The 25,196-nt window shown below is 42.4% G+C and overlaps 1 protein-coding gene across 8 annotated transcripts in view; it reads right to left on the bottom strand.

Annotated features, from left to right (window-relative positions):
- The window catches only part of LOC109868109 (splicing factor, suppressor of white-apricot homolog), a 155,356-nt gene extending 131,164 nt beyond the window's left edge, over positions 1-24,192 (bottom strand). For 5 of the 8 annotated variants that reach the window (XR_004204958.1, XR_004204959.1, XM_020457548.2 and 2 more), the window contains exons 1-5: positions 23,818-24,192; positions 22,643-22,806; positions 15,350-15,481; positions 11,076-11,152; positions 7,096-7,315 (exon numbers count right to left, since the gene is read on the bottom strand). Coding sequence is in view for 6 of the 8 variants with exons in the window: in XM_020457548.2 (XP_020313137.1) it covers positions 7,096-7,315; positions 11,076-11,152; positions 15,350-15,481; positions 22,643-22,806; positions 23,818-24,017 (793 nt within the window). In the remaining 2 variants the exon portion in view is untranslated. Of the gene's footprint in view, positions 1-7,095; positions 7,316-11,075; positions 11,153-15,349; positions 15,482-22,642; positions 22,807-23,243 lie in introns of all 8 variants that reach the window. The other 3 variants (XM_031802488.1, XM_020457547.2, XM_020457550.2) reach the window with 3 other exon arrangements.
- Between the last annotated feature and the right edge of the window lie 1,004 nt (positions 24,193-25,196).

Genomic DNA, 25,196 nt, shown 5'->3' with positions numbered 1-25,196 from the left:
GTTTACAAACAGTGTAGCTATTCCCTCCGCAAGGCAATCAAACAAGCTAAGCATCAGTGTAGAGCCAAAGTAGAGTCGCAAATCAACGGTTCAGAAATGAGACGAATGTGGCAGGGTCTACAGTCAATCACGGACTACAAAAAGAAAACTAGTCCCGTCGCGGACACTGATGTCTTGATCCGAGACAAACAAAACAAGTTCATTGCTCGCTTTGAGGACAATACAGTGCCACCGACAAGGCGCACTATCAAAACCTGCGGGCTCTCTTTTACCGCAGCCAACATGAGTAAAACATTTAAAACGTGTTAACCCTCACAAGGCTGCCGGCACAGACGGCATCCCTAGCCGCGTCCTCAGAGCATGCGCAGACCAGCTGGCTGGCGTGTTTACGGACATATTCAATCAATCCCTATCCCAGTCTGCTGTTCCCACATGCTTCAAGAGGGTCACCATTGTTCCTGTCCCCAAGAAAGCTAAGCTAAATTACTATTGCCCCATAGCACTCATTTCCGTCATCATGAAGTGCTTTGAGAGACTAGTCAAGGATCATATCACCTCCACCCTACCTGACACCCTAGACCCACTCCAATTTGCTTACCGCCCCAATAGGTCCACAGACGACGCAATCGTAACCACACTGCACACTGCCCTAACCCATCTGGACAAGAGGAATACCTATGTAAGAATGCTGTTCATTGACTACAGCTCAGCATTTAACACCATAATACCCCCCAAACTCGTCATTAAGCTCGAAACCCTGGGTCTCGACCCCACGCTGCGCAACTGGATCCTGGACTTTGACGGGTCGCCCCCAGGTGGTGAGGGTAGGAAACAACAACCTACTGATCATCTAAACAGGAGCCCCACATGGGTGTGTTCTCAGCCCTCTCCTGTACTCCCTGTTCACCCATGACTGTGTGGCCATGCACGCCTCCAACTCAATCATCAAGTTTGCAGACGTTTGCTTGATTACCAACAACGACGAGACGGCCTATAGGGAGGAGGTGAGGGCCCTCGGAGTGTGGTGTCAGGAAAACAACCTCACACTCAACGTCAACAAAACAAAGGAGATGATCGTGGACTTCAGGAAAGAGCACCCCCCTATCCACATCGACAGGACAGTAGTGGAGAAGGTGGAAAGTTACGTTCCTCTGCGTACACATCACGGACAAACAGAAATGGTCCACCCACACAGACAGGAGGCTGAAGAAATTTGGCTTGTCACGAAGAACACTCAAACTTTTACAGATGCAAAATCGAGAGCATCCTGTCTGGCAGTATCGCGGCCTGGTACAGCAACTGCTCTGCCCACAACCGTAAGGCTCTCCAGAGGGTAGTGAGGTCTGCACAATGCATCACCGGGGGCAAACTACCTGCCCTCCAGGACACCTACACCACCTGATGCCACAGGAAGGCAAAAAGATCATCAAGGACAACAACCACCCGGGCCACTGCCTGTTCACCCCGCTATCATCCAGAAGTCGAGGTCAGTACAAGTCCATCAAAGCTAGGACCGAGACTGAAAAACAGCTTCTATCTCAAGGCCATCAGTGTTAAAACAGCTGCCAACATAGACTCAATCTCTAGCTACTTTTATAATTCACATTTGGATGTAATAATGTATCACTAGTCACTTAAACAATGCCACTTTATAGAATGTTTACATACATTACTCATCTCATATGTATATACTGTACTCTATACCATCTACTGCATCTTGCCTATGCCGTTCGGCCATCGCTCATCCATATATTTATATATACATATTCTTATTCATTCCTTTACACTTGTGGATATAAGGTAGTGGTTGTGAAATTGTTAGATTACTTGTTAGATATTACTCCACGGTTGGAACTAGAAGCACAAGAACTGCTCATCCGAAGCTTCATAAAAAGGATTTCCATGCCCGAGCAGCCACACAGAAGCCTAAACTAACCATGCGCAACGCCAAGCGTCGGCTGGAGTGGTGTAAAGCTCGTCGCCATTGGAATCTGGAGCAGCGGAAACGCATTCTTTGGAGTGATGAATCACACTTCAAAATCTGGCAGTCCGACGGACGAATCTGGGTTTGGCAGATGCCAGGAGAACGCTACCTGCCCTAATGCAAAATGCACTGTACTGTAAAGTTTGGTGGAGGAGGATGGTCTGGGGCTGTTTTTCATGGTTCGGGCTAGGCCCCTTAGGTTCATCTGAAATCGTAACACTACAGCATACAATGACATTCTAGACGATTCTGTGCTCCCAACTTTGTGGTAACAGTTTGGGGAAGCTACTTCCCTGTTTCAGCTTGACAATGCCCCCGTGCACAAAGCGAGGTTCATGCAGAAATGGTTTGTCGAGATCAGTGTGGAAGAATTTGACAGGCCTGCACAGAGCCCTGACCTCAACCCCATCGAACACCTTTGAGATGAATTGGAACCCAAACTGCGAGCCAGGCCTAATTGCCCAACATCAGCGCCCGACTTCACTAATGCTCATGGCTGAATGGAAGCAAGTCCACACAACAATGTTCCAACATCTAGTGGAAAGCCTTCCCAGAAGAGTGGAGGCTGTATAGCAGCAAAGGGGGGACCAACTCCATATTCATGCCTATGATTTTGGAATGAGATGTTTGACGAGCAGGTGTCCACATACTTTTGATCCTGTAGTGTATTTGGCCGGACCGTTATACAGTGCCTTCGGAAAAGTATTCAGACCGCTTGACCTTTTCCACATTTTGTTAGGTTACAGCCTTATTCTAAAATTGATTCAATTGTTTTTTCCTCATCAATCTACACACAATATCCCATAAAGACAAAGCAAAAACAGGTTTTAGACATTTTTGGAAATGTTTTACAATAAAAAAAGAAATAAGACATTAACATAAGTATTCAGACTCTTTACTAAGTACTTGGTTAAAGAACCTTTGACAGTGGTTACAGCATCGAGCATTCTTGGGGATGTAGTTACAAGCTTGGAACACCTGTATTTGGTTGAGTTTCTCCCATTCTTCTCTGCAGATTCTCAGGTTGGATGGGGAGCGTCACTGCGCAGCTATTTTCAGGTCTCTCAAGAGATGTTTGATCAGGTTGAAGTCCAGCCTCTGGCTGGGCCACTTAAGGACATTCAGAGACTTTTCCTAAACCCACGCCTGCATTGTCTTGGCTGTGTGCTTAGAGTCGTTGTCCTGTTGGAAGGTGAACCTTCATCCCATTCTGAGGTCCTGAACACTCTGGAGCGGTTTTCAGAAAGTTTCTTTCCCTTGATCCTGACTAGTCTCTCAGTCCGTGCCGCTGAAAAACATCCCCACAGCATGATGCTGCCACCAACATGCTTCACCATAGGAATGGTGCCAGGCTTCCTTCAGATGTGACGCTGGGCATTTAGGCCAAAGAGTTGAAGCTTGGTTTCATCAGACCGGAGAATCTTGTTTCTCATGGTTTGAGAGTCTTTAGGTGCTTTTTGGCAAACTCCAAGTGGGCTGTCATGTGCCTTTTATTGAAGGGGTGGCTTCCGTCTGGCCACTCTACCATAAATGCCTGAGTGCTGCAGAGATGGTTGTCCTTCTGGAAGGTTCTCCCATCTCCACAGGGGAACTCTGGAGCTCAGTCAGAGTGACCATTGGGTTCTTGGTCACCTACCTGACCAAGGCCCTTCTCCCCTGATTGCTCAGTTTGGCCGGGTGGCCAGCTCTTGGAAGAGTCTTGGTGGTTCCAAACTTCTTCCATTTAAGAATGATGGAGGCCACTGTGTTCTTAGGGAACTTCAATGCTGCAGACATTTTTTGGTACCCTTCCCCAGATCTGTGCCTCGACACAATCCTGTCTCGGAGCTCTACGGACAATTTCTTTCACCTCGTGGCTTGGTTTTTGCTCTGACATGCACTGTCAACTGTGGGACCTTATATATGCCTAATCAACTGAATTTACCACAGGTCTACTCCAATGAAGTTGTAGAAACCTTTCAAGGACGATCAATGGAAACAGGATGCATCTGAGAAAAATGTTGAGTCTCATAGTAAAGGGTCTGAATACTTACATAAATAAGGTATGTTTATTTTATATATATTTGCAAACATTTCCAAAAATATTCTTTCGATTTCTGGGGTATTGTTGAGGAATATGTTTAATTCAATCTATTTTAGAATAAGGCTGTAAAGTAACAAAATGTGAAAAAAGTCAAGGGGTCTGAATAATTTCCGAATGCACTGTATCTGGCCGGCAGGACCATAGCTCCAGCCGGCCAGATAAGTTCGGTCCACAGGTTGGCCAGCTAGCCAGATCCCATCAAATAATACCAATATATTGTCTATATAACGTCAATATAGTTTGACCTTGGATAGAAAGGGATTTTGCTCAGGGTTGAGAATGTGATCATGTTCTAAGAGTCTAATATTGGCATAATTGAGTGCCATGGGAAAAAGTGGGAAAAAGTAACTTCTAAACATAACTGTTTTTTTTGCGAGTACCAGCTCTGCTAGGCCTCTGACACATGAGGAGCTAGGCAGAGGGTCTGTAGGGCGCTGGTCCAAAAAGAAAGTCAGAGTACATGAATAATGTCAATAGAGTCCCTTGTGAAGGAGGGTAAAGAGGAGATGCGGCTTGAGAAATTAGTTAAAAAATACTGGATATCTGTTCTGTCAGGCTCCCTTTTCCGGTTAATAATAGATCATCCGGGGGGGTTAGTAGGGCATGAATGGACTTTAGGGAGTGCATATATTACAGGTGTCACAGGGTTATCCACTTTCATAAAGTTGTACTCGTTCATACTGATTTCCCCTCTGTCAAAATATAGGTTGTAGCTTAGGGCTGGGCAATATCAAATTATTTCGAATTTATGCTTTAGCGTATTGTTCCAAATGCCTGGATCACAAGAGGTTTATCTTTTTTTTCTTAGTTTTTATGAGCGTTCTGTCTTTTTGGTCTCGTCTGCTTTGCTGCTTCAGTCCAGTGTGCACTGTGCTCGTTCCCACTCGGACACAGACACCGAGCCCCTTCCCCTACCACTCACAACAAAGACGAATAACAACGTCCTCTCTGACAAGAAGCAGTTGAAACTCGCTATTTGCATTTGAGGTTTGGTCCAACAGAATCGGTAAAATGGACACCGAAACGCTTAGAGATATTGTTTTACTGTAATAGACAAAAACCTTTCTAACAACACCCTTTTCATGTCTCAACTCACAAAATGTAGAACAGAGCAGACCCTACTAAAATGAGAGTATCAATGAACATGTATCACATACCACTAGCAGCATTTTAGCCACAGACTTATGTGCTAGCTGTCTAGTCTGTGTATTATAAAATGTACAATGAGCATAAAAAGGCACATTTATATAAGAATTGGCAACACGTTCTCATTCTGAGAAATATGCATGATGAATGGAAACAGGATGCCCTGAGCTTAAATTCAAGTCTCATAGCAAAGGGTCTGAATACTTATGTAAATAAGGTATTTCTACTTTTAAGTAATATGCACACATTTCTAAAAAACAGTTTTCACTTCGTCATTATGGGGTAGTGTGTGTAGATTGATGAGGATTTTGTATACATTATATACATTATTATATTTTAATGTATAAAATGCATATTTGAATGTATTTAATGTATATTTGAATTATTTTAATAAGTCTATTATTCCTCTGAAGAGTGAATTAGGCTGTTTGAGAAGGTTATTATTTTAAATAGACCAGACAAACATACAGTGGGGCAAAAAAGTACTTAGTCAGCCACCAATTGTGCAAATTCTCGCACTTAAATAGATGAGAGAGGCCTGTAATTTTCATCATAGGTACACTTAAACTATGACAGACAAAATGAGGGGAAAAAATCCAGAAATCACATTGTAGGATTTTTAATGATTTTATTTGAAAATTATGGTGGAACATAAGTATTTGGTAAATAACAAAAGTTTCTCAATACTTTGTTATATACCCTTTGTTGGCAATGACAGAGGTCATGTAGTAGGTCAAAGCTGTGTGCTGGAAAACCCTGGTAGAGCATGGGTTTAGTAGGCATTGTGGTGCTCATGTGAATTTAACTTATTTTTCAGCCTCAGACTAATACCTCCTTCTCACTTAATTTTAGTTTTGTTTTTAATGTCCATGGTTTTTACATATTCTGTTAAAGCTGCATTATACAAAATTTCCACATGCAAAGGCAGATTTGCCATTAGTCTGTCATTAGCAGTGCTATTGTAACCTTTAAAGAAAAATATCAAAATGTTTAATCTGAAAAAGGTTATCTGTAGGAGGTATGTTAAGCTTGGAATGTACTGAGTGAAGGAAAGACGATCACATGTTGGCAGGCACTGATAAGGGTGGGGAGCTGTGGATTAGTGAGGAAGGGGGCCGAGGTCAGGTCAGGTCACGTTAAGGAACAGTTTATTGCCCGCATCCCTTAATTTCCTGCCTAGCAACAGAGATGTAATCTTTAGAGAGAAGGAGGAGATTCCAACCCAAATTGGGGTATATATATTTTTTATTTAACCTTTATTTAACTAGGCAAGACAGTTAAGAACCAATTCTGATTTACAATGACAGCCTAGTAACAGTGGGTTAACTGCCTTGTTCAGGGGCAGAACAACAGATTTTTAACTTGTCAGCTCAGGGATTCGATCTAGCAACCTTTCAGTTACTGGCCCAATGCTCTAACCACTAGCCTACCTGCAAAATATATACTACCACTGGTGGAACCATGTCTTTGTCTGTTCAACTGTTAGATCCTTTGGTTGAAGTTTTTATAGTGTCCGTCGAGTTCGTACTCTGATATTTAGAAACTAACAATACTATAGTTGCATACTACAGTAATAAGTACTCCATGTATTCTGAATTAAATTAATGTATTCTGTTGTTAAAGGGACACTTCAGGATTTTGGTAATGGAGCCCTTTATGTACTTCCCCAGTCAGATGAACTTGTGAATACCATTTTTATGTCTCCGCGTGCAATAGATAAAGGGCTTCATTGCCAAAATCCCGAAGTATCCCTTTAAAATGTATTCTGTGCCACTGTTCTCTAAAATTTCCACATGATGTATTAGATAGTAACATATACTATGTATCCCATGATGTATAACTCATTCTATATAAACCCTTTTTGTTAATCTCTGTGACTCACCCTGTAAATCCTGCTTGTCGGAGGCAGAGGTATAGCGGCCCTCCTTCATGGCCTTCAGGATGTGTTTGTAGTAGGGGTTCAGGTAGTGTTCGAAGTTCAGGAAGTCAAACTGGGAGTTGCCAGACTGCTTGGCTTTCAAAACAATCTCAAACTGGGCCCCCTGCAGGCACACAAAGTTGGCCGTCCTCTCAATGATGGCATGGGTTTTGGTGGTCGCTGGCTGGAAAGGGGAAGAGGACACACACTAAGTCAAACTAAATGTGGGGTTAAGGATAGGTGACAACCTGGGGATGTATGTATCAAGCAAGAGTAGGAATGCGGATCTACAGTCGTGGCCAAATGTTTTGAGAATGACAAATATTCATTTTCAAAGTCTGCTGCCTCAGTTTGTATGATGGCAATTAGCATATACTCCAGAATGTTATGAAGAGTGATCAGATGAATTGCAATTAATTGCAAAATCCCTCTTTGCCACGCAAATGAACTGAATCCCCCAAATATTTCCACTGCATTTCAGCCCTGCCACAAAAGGACCAGCTGACATCATGTCAGGGATTCTCTCGTTAACACAGGTGTGAGTGTTGACAAGGACCAGGCTGGAGATCACTCTGTCATGCTGATTGAGTTCGAATAACAGACTGGAAGCTTCAAAGGGAATCATTGTTCTTCCTCTGTCAATCATGGTTACCTGCAAGGAAACACGTGCCGTCATTATTGCTTTGCACTAAAAGGGCTTCAGAGGCAAGGATATTGCTGCCAGTAAGATTGCACCTAAATCAACCATTTATCGGATCATCAAGAACTTTAAGGAGAGCGGTTCAATTGTTATGAATGCTTCAGGTCGCCCAAGAAAGTCCAGCAAGCGCCAGGACCGTCTCCTCAAGTTGATTCAGTTGCGGGATCGGGGCACCACCAGTACAGAGCTTGCTCAGGAATGGCAGCAGGCAGGTGTGAGTGCATCTGCACGCAGAGTGAGGCGAAGACATTTGGAGGATGGCCTGGTGTTAAGAAGGGCAGCAAAGAAGCCACTTCTCTCCAGGAAAAACATCAGGGACAGACTGATATTCTGCAAAAGGTACAGGGATCGGACTGCTGAGGACTTGGGTAAAGTAATCTTCTCTGATGAATCCCTTTTCCAATTGTTTGTGGCATCCGGAAAAAAGCTTGTCCGGGGAAGACAAGGTGAACGCTACCATCAGTCCTTTGTCATGCCAACAGTAAAGCATCATGATACCATACATGTGTGGGGTTGCTTCTCAGCCAAGGGAGTGGGCTCAGTCACAAAATTGCCCAAGAACACAGCCATGAATAAAGAATGGTACCAGCACATCCTCCAATAGCAACTTCTCTTAACCATCCAGGAACAGTTTGGTGACGAACAATGCCTTTTCCAGCATGATGGAGCACCTTGCCATGAGGAAAAAGTGATAACTAAGTGGCTCAGGGAACAAAACATTGATATTTTGGGTCCATGGCCAGGAGACTCCCCAGACCTTAATCCCATTGAGAACTTGTGGTCAATCCTCAAGAGGCAGGTGGACAAACAAAACCCCACAAATTCTGACAAACTCCAAGCATTGATTATGCAAGAATGGGCTGCCATCAGTCAGGATGTTGCCCAGAAGTTAATTGACAGCATGCCAGGGCAGATTGCAGAGGTCTTGAAAAAGAAGGGTCAACACTGCAAATATTGACTTCATGTAATTGTCAATAAAAGCCTTTGACACTTATGAAATGCTTGTAATTATACTTCAGTATTCCATAGTAACATCTGACAAAAATATGTAGACACTGAAGCAGCAACTTTGTGGAAATTATTATTTGTGTCATTCTCAAAAGATTTGGCCACGACTGTAGGATCAAGGCCCCCCTTTCCATGTAACATTATTCATTGTGATCTAACAGGCAAAGGGGATCCTAAATCAGCACACCTTGTCTGAGATGCTTGATACATACGGCCCCAGACTCTCCTTTAAGGCAAGTTAATGTAACTGTATTTAATAACTGAGGCACAAGAGTAATCACTTCAGAAGCAAAGACGAAAAAGCTAAATACGCTACAACATGACATGAAACAGGTTTTTAAGTGTGGCAGTTAATTCTTTGTGGGGGATCAACCAAATTCTATTTCCTAAAGACTGTAGAAGAGGTTTAATAGCTTCTTCACTAACAATCATTTACTAAATACATACAAGATGGAAATCATTGGGGCTCGATTACTCAATATCACTGTGACTGGGTACTTTCAATGATGAATCATTCTCGTTAGTTACCCTAAGAAAAAAAATAGCAAGAACACACATTTCTCATCAAATGAAAACCTTTGGAGAGAAGACGCTTGGGCCTGAACTCTGTAGTAACATTCCACTACACACACACTTACGTGTTTTGCGAGAGCATAAACTCTGTAGCGGCAAATAACCTTGCAATTTGGAATTTTAACGAGGAACTTCTTATGGAATCATGAAACACAGAAAGGAAGAGCAGAGAGAGAGACGATTCCTTCTCCCCACCCCTCAGGCTGACAGACCGGCGACTGCCTGTGATAACGGGGGAAACACAGCCATATCCCCAAATTAATAGTTCAAATGTATGTAAGTTTGTGTGTGTGTTTGTGTCAGTCTGAAGTCTGTAGGGTGTGCGTGTGTGTGAGAGAGAGAGAGAGAGAGAGAGAGAGAGAGAGAATCGAGGCCATGCTGAGATGAAATCCTCCCCTTCTTGAGTTGGAAGGACCCTGCAGATGAAAAGCAACCGGCGGTCAATGGGAGAAGCAGCAACAGTGGAGTGGAAAGTCTGTCCTAGTGGACTGGGATGATACTGACTGACACAAACTAAAGCAGCACAGCAGACTCCTCTTCTCAGTCTCCTCCCAGGCTGCAGGATGTGAGTGATGACCTCAATACCATCCCCCCAGATAAGACGCCTTATCGTTCGACTCACCACTTGTCTGTGTCTGTCTATTGGTCTGTCTGCAGTCTGATCAGCATCGCTACATCAATACTGCACCAGTCACTGTCTATCACGCGCACAACACTCGCAAGCAAGTTCTGCTGTTTGCTGCTCCGTTCCCTTCCTTTTCCCTCTCCATGGCTCCATAATAGGGAGTGTTATGTAAACTGTTGGATCCCGGACCCACCATTGTTCAAATGTATACCGAACAAAAATATAAACGCAACATGCAACAATTTCAAAGATTTTACTGAGTTACAATTCATATAAGGAAATCCGTCAATAGAAATAAATTCATTAGGCCCTAATCTATGGATTTCACATGACTGGGAATACAGATATGCATCTGTTGGTCACAGATACCTTAAAAATATAGGCCTCTGGATCTCGTCACGGGATTTCTATGCATTCAAATTACCATCGATAAAATGCAACTGTGTTCATTGTCTGTAGCTTATGCCTGCCCATACCACAACTCCACCATGGGGCACTCTGTTCACAATATTGACATCAGCAAACCACTCGCCCACACAACGCCATACACGTGGTTTGCGGTTGTGAGGCCGGTTGGACGTACTGCCAAATTCTCTAAAACGACAGGTTATGGTAGAGAAATGAACATTCAATTGACAATTGAAAGCTCCCTAAAAACGTGTAACTTATATGTTTCCTGGTTTTTCTTATATCTCTCAGATATAGGACAGACACTTCAGAACAAACTTCCTTTCGATTTTTTGGGGGGACGTTCTGTTGTTCCATGTAGTGAATCTCTTATTCAATGCGTTTGTATGGGCTAATAGCAGTAAGGCCAAATAAAAATATTCATCAAATATATATATATATTTTTTAATACTTCAATGAGTCTTAAACTTCAAAATAAAATAGCTAAATGATCCTTGATATGACCTTTAAACACAAATCCATATAGCTTAGTAGAACAGCCCCCGGCTTAGACTTATTGGTTAAAACCCCATTCTGCAACCCTGTGGACCATCATGTTAATTAAAGCATGAAGTAGTGCAGGGTACTCACCAGCTCCACATCGGGGGGGATCGCCAGGCCCGGGGGTGCCACAAAGGGTTCCTCGCTCTCCTGCGGCTCTGTTTCTTCTGATGAGGAACAACCCACAAGGTCAGGGAGAGAGAAGAAGAGAGATTAGGATTCAACCTACAGTCACTGTGACACATTACAAGCACTCAACGTTTCCTCCTCTCCCTCCTCTACCTACTCTCATTCGGCCACGTTGCCCGAAACACTCAGTTTCAGCTTTACTTACTCTTAACTTTCTGGGAGGTGGTGGTCCCTGTCACAATTATTTACAACATCTAACCCCCTCCCCCCCAGTGTGACATAACACACGGATAGGTCAGCTTGAAATTTGATTAAAATGGTATGCTTTAGTTCAATGTGGGGAGGCTGCAGATGGATGTAGAGGTTAAGCACATTAATGCCAAACATTGCAGCCAAGGAGCACAGCATAGATTTGTCTTGTGCCGATTTAATCAGGCACACCGCTGGTCGCCCGAGGTGTGCCCCGGTCGACGATACCACAACAGAGACGAGCGCATGCACGCGCACGCACGCACCCACACACACACACACAAGTAGAGGAGTTTTGTACTGCCGAGTAATCCCAGGCAGTGCCAGGTGATAGTACTGATGACAGCACTCAGACACACAGCAGTAGTACTGTACCATCTGCTGAGGGAGGGGCACTTTGGCAGGGGAACGGGTGGGAGGGGTTGTAATAATGCTGTGTTCATAAGCAATGGGGAAAGTGTTCATTTCAGCTTTGAAGTCGTAAATACGAGTTGGATGCATTCACATGCTTTTGTGATTAAATGAAAAGTGCCTTAATAACAAAAAAACAGAATCACAATGTATACCAGTAAGTAATATGTTAAAGTTATATAATGAAATCAGTCAATTGAAATAAATTCATTAGGCTCTAATCTATTTCACATGCCTCGGAATACAGATATTTTGTATTTATTTGTTTATTTAACTAGGCAAGAAAGTTAAGAACAAATTCTTATTTACAATGATGGCCTAACCCGGCCAAACCCTAACCCGGACGACGCTGGGCCAATTTTGCGCTGCCCTATGGGACTCCCAATGATGCCCGGTTGTGAAACGGCCTGGAATCAAACCAGGGTCTGTAGTGAAGCCTCTAGCACTGAGATGCAGTGCCTTAGACCGCTGCGCCACTCAGGAGCCCAGATACCTTAAAAAAAAGTAGGGGTGTGGATCAGAAAACCAGTCAGTATCTGGTGTGACCACCATTTGCCTCAGGCTGCACAACATCTCCTTCGCATAGTTGATCAGGCTGTTGATTGTGGCCTGTCGTCCCACTCCTCTTCAATGGCTGTGCAAAATTGCTGGATATTGTTGGGAACTGGAACATGCTAGGCTTGGGCGGTATCCAGGTTGTCCTACCTTCATACTGACCTTGTGCCATAAAAGGATATTCTGTAATACCGGCACTGAACAGAAGGGGGGCTATTTTCAAACCCCACTGGGCCTCTGTAATCCGAAGGTTAGTAATGCTAACAATACATGTACAATCTCATAGAGAATGCTAACTAAATGCTAACGAGCGCATTGCAAACATTTCATACAATCTTTGACCTAAACTACTTGTAGGACAGAAACCCCAGCTCAAAGACACATAAGTAACTCAGAAATACTACTCACAGTTTGCTGCAATCACAAACCAAATATTAGACATCAAGGCTCTTGATCCAGGAGGGGATTCTCTGCTTTTACCAAGTGAAGCTTGATTTTGGAAGAAGCTAACCACTAGATAGCAAACTAGCTACAAAATTAGCAAACCAAATGCACAATTGCTGAGCATTTGCACATTTTAAACAGTTTATTTATTAGTTATAAGACATCTTGCTGGCAGAACTGGACTTATGAATTTCATAACTAGAACACCTGCCGCATGCTGCACAACAGTGAGTGACTCACAAGGCTCCAGTCTCTAGTTGTTGTGTGCTTGTAAACACCACGTGACTGGGGACTACCGGTAAGCTTCAACGAAAAATTATGTGACAGGTGAAATCAAGAAGGGGATTTTCTTTATCTCCTAATGTATTGCACCAGTTGACTGCAGGTATTTAAAAAGTTGCCAAATATAGATAAAATGTCTAAAAAACATAAGAAATAGTTTCAACAGTATTGAAAAACCATCCTGCGGCTATATCAAAATATCCCGGTATATGGTAACCCGCCCAAGCCTACAACACACTGTCGTACACGTTGATCCAGAGCATCCCAAATGTGCTCAATGGGTGACATGTCTGGTGAGTTCGCAGGTCATGAAAGAACTGCGATATTTTCAGAATTGTGTACAGATCCTTGCGACATGGGCCGTGCATTATCATGCTGAAACATGAGGTGAGGGCGGCGGATGAATGTCAGGAAAATGGGCCTCAGGATCTCATCATGACATCTCTGTGCATTCAAATTGCCATCAACGTTGTCTGTAACTTATGCCTGCCTGCCCACACCATAAACCCACCACCACCATGGTACACTCTGTTCACAACGTTGACATCAGAAAACCGCTCGCCCACACAACGCCATACACATTGTCTGCCATCTGCCTGGTACAGTTGAAACCCAGGATTAATCCGTGAAAAGCACACGTCTCCAGCGTCCCAGTTGCCATCAAAGGTGTACATTTTTCCACTGAAGTTGGTTACAACGCTGAACTGCAATCAGAAAAAGAAAAGAAAAAAGTTTGATGTGGAGGTCCTGAGATGGCATAGTTACAAGTGGTCTGCGGATGTGAGGCCAGTTGGATGTACTACCAAATTCTAAAACAGCTTATGGTAGACATATAAACATTCAATTCTCTGGCATCAGCTCTGGTGGACATTCCTGCAGTCAGCATGCCAATTGCACGCTCCCTCAAAACTTCAGACATCTGTGGCTCTGTGTTGTGTGACAAAACTGTACATTTTAGTGGCCTTTTTTTGTCCCCAGCACAATGTGCACCTGTGTAATGATCATGCTGTTTAATCAGCTTCTTGATATGCCACACCTGTCAGATAGATGGATTATCTTGGCAAAGGAGAAATGCTCACTAACAGGGATGTAAACAAATTTGTGTACACAATTTGAAAGAAATAAGCTATTGTGAGTACGGAAAATGTATGGGATCTTCCATTTTAGCTCATGAAACATGGGACCAACACTTCACACGCTGCGTTGATATTTTTTTCAATATAGATTGCTTATATTAAAATAACGTTTAGCCAAAAATGTTGTTATTGAGGTCATTTCCTTAGTAGGTGACGTCAGAGGTCAGCATTTGGGAGAAGTGGAAGCTCAGGTTTGATAGACAATTTTCCCACTAGTTATTACCAGTTGGAAGGGCATTCAAGTAGGAATGACGCAGAGCACAGCGCCCTGACAGCCACTTAACCCTCTACAGACTAAGACCTAGCCAGGGGGTTTCTACTAAACTATATTACATTGTTTTAAGAAGGTCAAAGCCAAGGATTATTTAGCTATTGGATTTAATTTTAAATATATAATTTAGCCTTACTGCTATTAGCCCATGCATACGTATTGAATAACAGATTTACTACATGGAACAGCAAACAGTCCCCCCCAAAAAAAATCTAAAGGAAGTTTTCGTCCTATATCTGAAAGATATAAGAAAGATCAGGAAATATACTTCCATTCATTTTTTAAACTGGTACCGAGGGACCTTCAGACGTGTCTTGTGCAAAACAACCCAACATATTTGTGAGTCTCACCTTTCCACAGAGGGGTAATATTAATGTGCAGCCCAAACTGTTCGGACTCTACAGACAGAAGTTGGCAGATCGGCTGTTCACTGGGCCTAGTGAAGAGGCTGGAGCCCAGCACGGGACCTCACAGATGGTAAAAAGTCTGTAGAGCAGCTAGCCAGTAAGACTTCACAATCAGTGCCCAAACTTGAAAAAGCTTTATTTTGTTTAGCTCCAGGGCTTCAAATAGTGGTTTGTGTGACTCCGGGGAGCCTGCCATGCTAAAGAATTAATCACAGGGTTTTCATTAAAGGTGATATGTGAGCCTCTCCACCAGTATATTCATGTGTCTAGTGTGAGATATATGTCTCTCTCTTTCTCCTCTCTCTCCCCCCTAACGACAGGTCAAAGAAAGATTCTCAGTGGTTTCAAGGGGTAACAAGTGGTATCGAGAGGTTTTGTAAATATATGTGTGAGTTTACTTGAATTTTTTGTGATGTATGTCATTTGTGGATTCAAATACATCATTTAAATGTGTGTGCATTTATGCGTGTGTGTGCTCACCCGTCTCCCTGTTGGCCTCCTCTTCCTCAGTGGGTTGGGAAGGGTCGTAGTAGTCTGCGCTGTAGCGGAAGCCCACTGCGTTATAGGTGCCTTCATCTGCCAGAGCTTCACTCAGACGCTTGTATTCTTCCTCTGTGTAAGAAAAACATACATAATAAAAGAGTGAGGGGAATGGAACGGTAGATTTATTGAAAAATACAGCCATAATAGGCTCATGCCTCAAGCATGAGACAAAAACATTGGATTAATTCAAAATCATCATTCCATCCATCCTGCATAGTTAAGGATATAAAGAGCATTGTGAGCTGACAAAAACTAAAGCAGATCGAAGCCAAGCTGACCTTATAACACCACACTTTTCTATTGCAATTGATCTCATAGTAAAGGACTGAGGAATCAAAGACAAACTCCCATCTAACAAGAAAAATATTTGTATGCGTCTCGTGTCCCCACGTGGATAATTGCTAAAGCCCCACTACTCAAGGACGCACAAGCGTGAGGGGACAAAAGTAACACAAATTACATGAGGACTCAGTCAGTTTGGGATTTAAACACCATATTTCACTTAAACCCTTTAAAAACTATTTAATTTAAATAGGCTTAAATAGGCTAGATTTAATTTGGCAAAAGTGATTCTTTATGTAATGGTCAGAGCTATTTCATTATAAGTGACAGAATATTTGCTATGAAGTGTGCAGCATTACTAAAATAACCTTAGGATAGTCTTTTAAAAATGTGTATTTCAACACTCAAGACTAAGCCAATAAAATAGAAATCTTTGGACAGGAGAGGTACTTTCACATGTAAATCAGGCAACGGTAGTTAAAAATTAATGAAAAAAGTTACACTAAGGTAGGTCAAACCCCATTTAGTCGACCAGTAACAAAAAAAATCTATGTATGTATGTATGTATGTATGTATGTATGTATGTATGTATGTATGTGTGTATCTCCACAATGGATCAGTCCACTCACAGGCGCGAATCAGACAGGTCTCTGTACACCATGATATATAGAAACACAGTGCGCTGTTGAATTTGTGCCTCTTCCCAGACCTTGCTTTGTATATAATAGGGAAGTTAACCAGCATATTGGTGTTGAGACTAAAGGCAGCAACAGAATGAGGAGTTGAGAAAACAGGCTTTGCCTTAATATCTAAGAAAAGTGAGGAGAAAGGAAACCCCAAATTAAGTTCTATAATCAATAGCCTGACTCTTAAAATGTACCTTGCTTTATAAATCCTCAATATACAGTGCCTTGCGAAAGTATTCGGCCCCCTTGAACTTTGCAACCTTTTGCCACATTTCAGGCTTCAAACATAAAGATATAAAACTGTATTTTTTTGTGAAGAATCAACAACAAGTGGGACACAATCATGAAGTGGAACGACATTTATTGGATATTTCAAACTTTTTTAACAAATCAAAAACTGAAAAATTGGGCGTGCAAAATTATTCAGCCCCTTTACTTTCAGTGCAGCAAACCAGAAGTTTCAGCACTCCAGAAGTTCAGTGAGGATCTCTGAATGATCCAATGTTGACCTAAATGACTAATGATGATAAATACAATCCACCTGTGTGTAATCAAGTCTCCGTATAAATGCACCTGCACTGTGATAGTCTCAGAGGTCCGTTAAAAGCGCAGAGAGCATCATGAAGAACAAGGAACACACCAGGCAGGTCCGAGATACTGTTGTGAAGAAGTTTAAAGCCGGATTTGGATACAAAACGATTTCCCAAGCTTTAAACATCCCAAGGAGCACTGTGCAAGCGATAATATTGAAATGGAAGGAGTATCAGACCACTGCAAATCTACCAAGACCTGGCCGTCCCTCTAAACTTTCAGCTCATACAAGGAGAAGACTGATCAGAGATGCAGCCAAGAGGCCCATGATCACTCTGGATGAACTGCAGAGATCTACAGCTGAGATGGGAGACTCTGTCCATAGGACAACAATCAGTCGTATATTGCACAAATCTGGCCTTTATGGAAGAGTGGCAAGAAGAAAGCCATTTCTTAAAGATATCCATAAAAAGTGTTGTTTAAAGTTTGCCACAAGCCACCTGGGAGACACACCAAACATGTGGAAGAAGGTGCTCTGGTCAGATGAAACCAAAATTGAACTTTTTGGCAACAATGCAAAACGTTATGTTTGGCGTAAAAGCAACACAGCTCATCACCCTGAACACACCATCCCCACTGTCAAACATGGTGGTGGCTGCATCATGGTCTTGGGCCTGCTTTTCTTCAGCAGGGACAGGGAAGATGGTTAAAATTGATGGGAAGATGGATGGAGCCAAATACAGGACCATTCTGGAAGAAAACCTGATGGAGTCTGCAAAAGACCTGAGACTGGGACGGAGATTTGTCTTCAAAAATAAACATATCCAGGTGTTAGAATGGCCAAGTCAAAGTCCAGACCTGAATCCAATCGAGAATCTGTGGAAAGAACTGAAAACTGCTGTTCACAAATGCTCTCCATCCAACCTCACTGAGCTCGAGCTGTTTTGCAAGGAGGAATGGGAAAGAAATTCGGTCTCTCGATGTGCAAAACTGATAGAGACATACCCCAAGTGACTTACAGCTGTAATCGCAGCAAAAGGTGGCGCTACAAAGTATTAACTTAAGGGGGCTGAATAATTTTTCCGTTTTTGATTTGTTAAAAAAGTTTGAAATATCCAATAAATGTCGATTCTTCACCAAAAAAATACAGTTTTATATCTTTATGTTGGAAGCCTGAAATGTGGCAAAAGGTCGCAAAGTTCAAGGGGGCCGAATACTTTCGCAAGGCACTGTATCTACGGAAATAAGACTGATATTGCAATTGTTACCTATTTGATTAATAGCCTACTGATTCTGTGAGCACCAAGCCTCATGCAACATCATGTCAAGTAAATAATTTCACACATTCGGCTGTTTTTAACCTCTGCTTTAATAAAGGCTTTCGACTTTTTTTGTTTGTTAAAACAGCCTCTCTGGTATTTTTATAATTTATTTAGTGTTGGCTACACGCCTCCAAAAATGTTCAGGGAAATTATATTTATAATAACAACGCTGCTTTTTCTTGAGCTCCTTATTATTTCTATTACTATTATGATCATAAGTAATGTAATTATCATTGGTAGGCTTATTATAGCAGCCTTATGTAAACCCCATTGATCTGTAGGCCTGTTTAGTCTTAATACAGTAACTTACTTAAGCCTTTATTTCAATACTTATATAGGCTACTGTATCAACCATTCAGAAATTCATGTCATCACACAGCATACATTTGACATGCAATCAAGAATTTGTTTTAAAACAAAATGAGCGAGTCATGAATAATAAGCTTAAACCTTTCTTAAACCTTTCCATTTTTAAAACAGGCTTAGCTTTAGTGGGGGAAGTCGGGTAATGTAATTATGTGAACAAGGACAAAACACAATATCTGTAATTTTAGTCCCGTCCGAATTAACATTTACATGGAAGGGGAGCAACAATTCCAGCCAGAATAACCTAATGTTTTTTGGCAAACTCCAAGAATCAACATCCCTGTGTTTTGAGAGAAATGTCATAGGTGCAGAAGATGCCAGCGGTTTGCACAAGAAAACAATAACTGATTAGATCAATTGAACAAAGTGCTGCGCATAAGCTATAGATGAATGGCCTACATGTATCATATCAACTTTCACAGTGAATGCTTTTGTTTATATGTTTTGTGCTTATGAATTGAATATTGCCAAATGCATTATTATTATTTTTTTGCCTATTCAATGCAAGCCTTGCTGTTAATAGATCGCAAAGCAGCATACAACTGGCCTAAGCGTTTGGAAATGATTAGCTAACTTTCTCATCCCTAGCCTTAAACACATTGCAAGTACAATTGCACTGTTTAGCTCACATTTGAAGGCTGGGGGGCATTCACAACGTACTAAAACATCCTAATGACTATGATCACACTTCCTCAATTCAAATATACATTAATGCCGACACTATACCAAAGATGTTTGGTATGGTTTAGAAACTTGGGAACCAAGCTCGAGTTCAGTGTGACCCTATCACCTGGACATGTTGAAATACTGCATCTTCACACCTAGATAAAAACCTCCAGGCTTCCGTCATAACTGTCAACTTATTGAACAAAAATAAGAATTACAGGAGGCAGTTTGGAAAATACGAATACCGTCCGAATTGTCATCTGGAATAACTGACAATCTGGAGCAATAATTACATTACCAACATTCTCTAGTAATACTAGTCCCGTGTGAATAGGTTACGTGCATGCGATGCATACATGTGTCAAGTGAAGCGAGCAAGGGTTAAGGGAATGCTTTTCCCTAAACAAATTAGGGATTTCAGTAACAGAACTTCCAAGTCAGAAATGGCTGTACTTATGTTGCAGCTTCAGCAACACAGACAGCGGGATAAAAACTTAACATGTATAAATATTTGTGTGAACATAAGATTCAACAACTGAGACATAAACTGAACAAGTTCCACAGTCATGTGACCAACAGAAATTGAATAATGTGTCCCTGATCAAAGGGGGTTCAAAATAAAAAGTAACAGTCAGTATCTGGTGTGGCCACCAGCTGCATTAAGTACTGTAGGGCATCTCCTCCTCAGGGACTGCACCAGATTTTCCAGTTCCTGCTGTGAGATGTTACCCCACTCTTCCACCAAGGCACCTGCAAGTTGCCGGACATTTCTGGGGGGAATGGCCCTACTCCTCACCCTCTAATCTATCAGGTCCCAGACTTGCTCAATGGGATTGAGATTCAGGCTCTTCGCTGGCCATGGCAGAACACGGACATTCCTGTCTTGCAGGAAATCACGCACAGAATGAGCAGTATGGCTGGTGACATTGTCATGCTGGAGGGTCATGTCAGGATGAGCCTGCAGGAAGGGTACCACATGAGGGAGGAGGATGTCTTCCCTCTAACGCACAGCATTGAGATTGCCAGCAATGACAACAAGCTCAGTCTGATGATGCTGTGACACACCGCCCCAGACCATGACGGACCCTCCACCTCCAAATCGATCCCGCTCCAGAGTACAGGCCTCGGTGTAACGCTCATTCCTTCGACGATAAAATCAAACCCGACCATCACCCCTGGTGAGACAAAACCACGAATCATCAGTGAAGAGCACTTTATGCCAGTCCTGTCTGGTCCAGCGACAGTGGGTTTGTGCCCATAGGTGACGTTGTTGCCGGTGATGTCTGGTGAGGACCTGCCTTACAACAGGCCTACAAGCCCTAAATCCAGCCTCTCTTAGCCTATTGCAGAAAGTCTGAGCACCGATGGAGGGATTGTGCGTTCCTGGTGTAACTCAGGCAGTTGTTGTTGCCATCCTGTACCTGTCCCACACGTGTGATGTTCGGACGTACCGATCCTGTGCAGGTGATGATACACATGGTCTGCCACTGCGAGGACGATCAGCTGTCCGTGTAGCGCTGCGTTAGGCGTCTCACACTACGGACATTGCAATTTATTGCCCTATCCACATCTGCAGTCCTCATGCCTCCTTCCAGCATGCCTAAGGCATGTTCACACAGATGAGCAGGGCATCTTTATTTTGGTGTTTTTCAGAGTCAGTAGAAAGGCCTCTTTAGTGTCCTAAGTTTTCATAACTGTAACCTTAATTGCCTAACTTCTGTAAGCTGTTAGTGTCTTAACGACCGTTCCACAGGTTCATTTTCATTAATTGTTATGGTTAATTGAACAAGCATGGGAAATGGTGTTTAAACCCTTTACAATGAAGATATTTCGATTTTTTCAAATTATCATTGAAAGACAGGGTCCTGAAAAAGGGACGAGTTTGGATGATTTGATTTAAACACAGGATGTGTCAATATATGTGTCAATATAAAATACACATTTAACACAATTGGTCGAAAGAACAGACAACTCTTGGTCGACAAAGATTTGTTTTAGTTGGGAAAAGCCCTACATTACGGGCATGTTTACAACATTGTCTAAGGCAGCACAAATTATGCTGATAACTACAGAAAATGAAATATTAAAAAGTAAACATAAGCCTCAACAATAGTCTATGATTAGTCATTCAACCAGACAGTGATTGTCTGAGAAAATACTTCATATTTTATCTTGGACCTCACAGGACTACATACATGAGGGTCTGCATGCACCGAAATGATCCCCGTACTAGTTAGGCTACTGAGAATCTACCCTCTCACTGACTTTGACATAGCTTTAGTGAGAGGATTCTGTGGAAAAGTCAAACGGATTATGCCCAAATATAGTAATTTCCAAATGAATCCATGTGCATAATTATCCTTAACCCTTTACATTTTGTACCCATATTTGGAACATAGTGGCTGTACAGTAACATGCTACACATGACGTCAGAGCTCTGTTCTGAACAGAATGAGACTGTTCACCGGGGCACATGCACCTGAATGCACTCATGACTCCTTTCTATGTGCACAAAAATTATGATCTGTTTCTCTGAATTGCCTTGTGAAAGCCTAACACTGTAAGATTGTAATTTATAACTTAGCTAGTCATGATGACAATATAACAAGCTTTCAAATCATGCCCAGCTGACCCCGATTGCAATTTATAATGGACCATTTTTGGATTGCGTAAACAACAACAGTAATTGTTTAATGGTGGGAAGCAGGGTTGTGTCCAAAATTAAACTTCAAGTGTGCTTGCTCTAGTTCCACAAATGGCATAGCTAGGAGAGATTAAAAAAATAGTACCGTATAGTCATAAAAGTGCATTGAAATTGCTTAGGAAATGTGCACACTTTGGAGAGGTGTGTGGCCACTTGTAGAAACCAGTTATTCCTCTTCATCAAACCTTTGTTATTTTTTGTCTTATGTTGCACCTAGCCCACATTTTCTAGCTTTATCAGGGATGCATGTATCCAGAGTATTTTCAGATTTCGTTATCAACAAATGCAGCGAAAAGTAAAGTAAATGTAGATTTGCATGAGATCAACAGTGTAATGTTTGGATTGAGTCTTGTGTCAGGTGAACTGTTGTGTACTCACCGTTGGGCTACTAATTTTCCCATTATCTCTAAACGGTTCACTTTCAATTGCTACCATGGTTATGCATTTCATATTTCCTCAGTAAGAAACATTTCAATATAGCGCTATCCATATAGGCCAATTGCCATTGCTTAAAAGGTTAAGGTCTAGCTTTTTTATATAGTTCAGGCTTTATTTGGAAAAAACAAATCTTGAAACGTTTACTGTCTTCCACAGCAGATGAGTGGAGGCATTACTCAGCAGTTCAGACACAAGAGACAGAGTATGATCCCCCAGCTATGACTGATTGGTCTACCTTGTCTGGCTTCTTCCTCCAGCAGGTCTGTGTGCATGGCCAGGTACCTCTCCTCATCACACAGGGCCTCGATCCTGGCCTCCTCCTCGGACAGCTGGTAGTCTCTGTTCCACGAGCCTGTGTCGTACTCCGAGAGGTCATGCAAGTGACCACGCCCATCATACCTGTAGGGTGAAGAGAGGGGTTAGAGGAATAGAAGAAGCAACTGAGGAAAGACAACACATGGACCTACTTACCAACACAGATGGGACCCTAAAACAAAGAGTTTTTAACAACAAAACGTGCTACCTCAGTCACAAGTCTTTCATGAGGGAGTGTATGGTACTGGAACTGAGCAATCTCGTCACAATACAGACAGCCTAACATGAACAACTCCTGACATAGGCCTATCTAGTGCAGTTTTCTGGCAAGCTTACTCAGTGTAGCCTATTTCATTCCTCTCTCAACAATCCCTATGGAGAAACAGCCCTGCATGAACACAAAAACAAAAGAAAACAACTCACCTCTTACCTTACAGGGTTTAACTTCCCCATATAATATGCATAATTCCTTCTATATCTGTAAAAAAGGTACATCCACACAAACCCGAGCACATAAATACCTATCCGTAAGAACCCAAACGGACGATATTTTCCTGCGTTCGCTCCTCTCTTCCACCTCTCCAGAGTGGGCGCTGGGGTTGGCATTGGGGGGGCCAGGCAGGACCCCTTAGCCTTAGGCTACTTGCTGGGGAAATAAGGGCTGGTTATGTGATAGAGAGACACACAAATACATTCGAAACAAGAGGCAGGCCCGTGCAGATTAAGGTCACTCAACCCCAACATATGTCACTCCCTTCATGGTTCAATTGGGTATATTTCCAAATAAACAACTATTTTTTACAGGTCATCATAGCCAACTGTCAGTCTCATGTAGAGCGTGTTCACTGTTGAAATATATGGAAAACTTAGAGGAGGACACAGCATCTTGACATGATGCTCTGCTACCCTGTTAATAGTTAGTGCATCTTCGGTTTCATGAGGCCAAAAGGACGTCATTAGCAAGCTAGATAAATGGTTCGCCAATACTTTTATGTCAGTTATGTTTGCAAGAATCCGATCAGTCCCTTCGAAAGACAGATCTGGGATTAGGAAAGTTGGTTAGGATAACAATTCCTTTAGGTTTGTTCAACCGACCTATCAATCAGGATGTTCTTGTCCCCCATCCATGGGATGAGCTGTTTGCCCTGCTCGTGGAAGTGAGCCCTCTCGTCATCCCGGAACAGCTTGCAGGCATAGCCGAACACGAGAAGCTCGGCATATTTATTGCTGTCACTCTCATCCTTCTTCACCGGCTTGTTATTGTGGTCCCTCTTGCCCCCGCCGCGCCGATACATTCCAAATGTGCACGTGAACGAAATCTAGCTCCCTAGATAAGTTATATTACTATCGTTCAATTCTTGTTGTAGTACAAAGTCTTTCTTTCTCGGCTAAAATGAGACATAAAATGTCACAATAAACATACTCACAAAAACCTATTTCTGACATGGGCAGCCATTTTGGAAAAGTTTGTAAATTCCACTTTCGGTTCATATATGTAGATTCGCCAATTGCTCTTCAAGATAGAAAAACACTATACGTAAATTAAACGTTTAATTTCCCTATATTCTGAAGAGAAGTAACAGTATTCATTCATTATGTATCCACATTTGATCAAACGTAATACATAGTCTGTGATTTTATGAGTTAGTGCCCTCTATGTGTGCATGTTGAATGTGCTACAGTGTGATTGTGAGATAACTTGTGAAGGACCTCGGCGTTACTCTGGACCCTGATCTCTTTTGACGAACATATCAAGACTGTTTCAAGGACAGCTTTTATCCATCTATGTAACATTGTAAAAATCAGAAACTTTCTGTCCAAAAGTGATGCAGAAAAATGTATCCATGCTTTTGTTACTTCTAGGTTACACTACTGCAATGCTCTACTTTCCGGCTACCTGGATAAAGCACTAAATAAACTTCAGTTAGTACTAAATATGGCTGCTAGAATCCGGACTAGAACCAAAATATTTGATCATATTACTCCAGTGCTAGCCTCCCTACACTGGCTTCCTGTCAAGGCAAGGGCTAATTTCAAGGTTTTACTGCTAACCTACAAAGCATTACATGGGCTTGCTCCTACCTATCGCTCTGATTTGGTTCTGCCGTACATACCTAATCGTAAACTACGGTCACAAGACGCAGGCCTCCTAATTGTCCCTAGAATTTCTAAGCAAACAGCTGGAGGCAGGGCTTTCTCCTATAGAGCTCAATTTTTATGGAATGGTCTGCCTACCCATGTGAGAGACGCAAACTCAGTCTCAACCTCAAAAAGACTAATCTCTTCAGTGGGTCATATGATTGAATGTAGTCTGGCCCAGGAGTGTGAAGGTGAACGGAAAGGCTTTGGAGCAACGAACCGCCCTTGCTGTCTCTGCCTGGCCGGTTCCCCTCTTTCCACGGGGATTCACTGCCTCTAACCCTATTACAGGGGCTGAGTCACTGGCTTACTGGTGCTCTTTCATGCCGTCCCTA

Source organism: Oncorhynchus kisutch, linkage group LG23, assembly GCF_002021735.2.
Source record: "Oncorhynchus kisutch isolate 150728-3 linkage group LG23, Okis_V2, whole genome shotgun sequence".
Taxonomy (NCBI): domain Eukaryota; kingdom Metazoa; phylum Chordata; class Actinopteri; order Salmoniformes; family Salmonidae; genus Oncorhynchus; species Oncorhynchus kisutch.
This window is presented reverse-complemented; position numbering and strand designations above follow the sequence as displayed.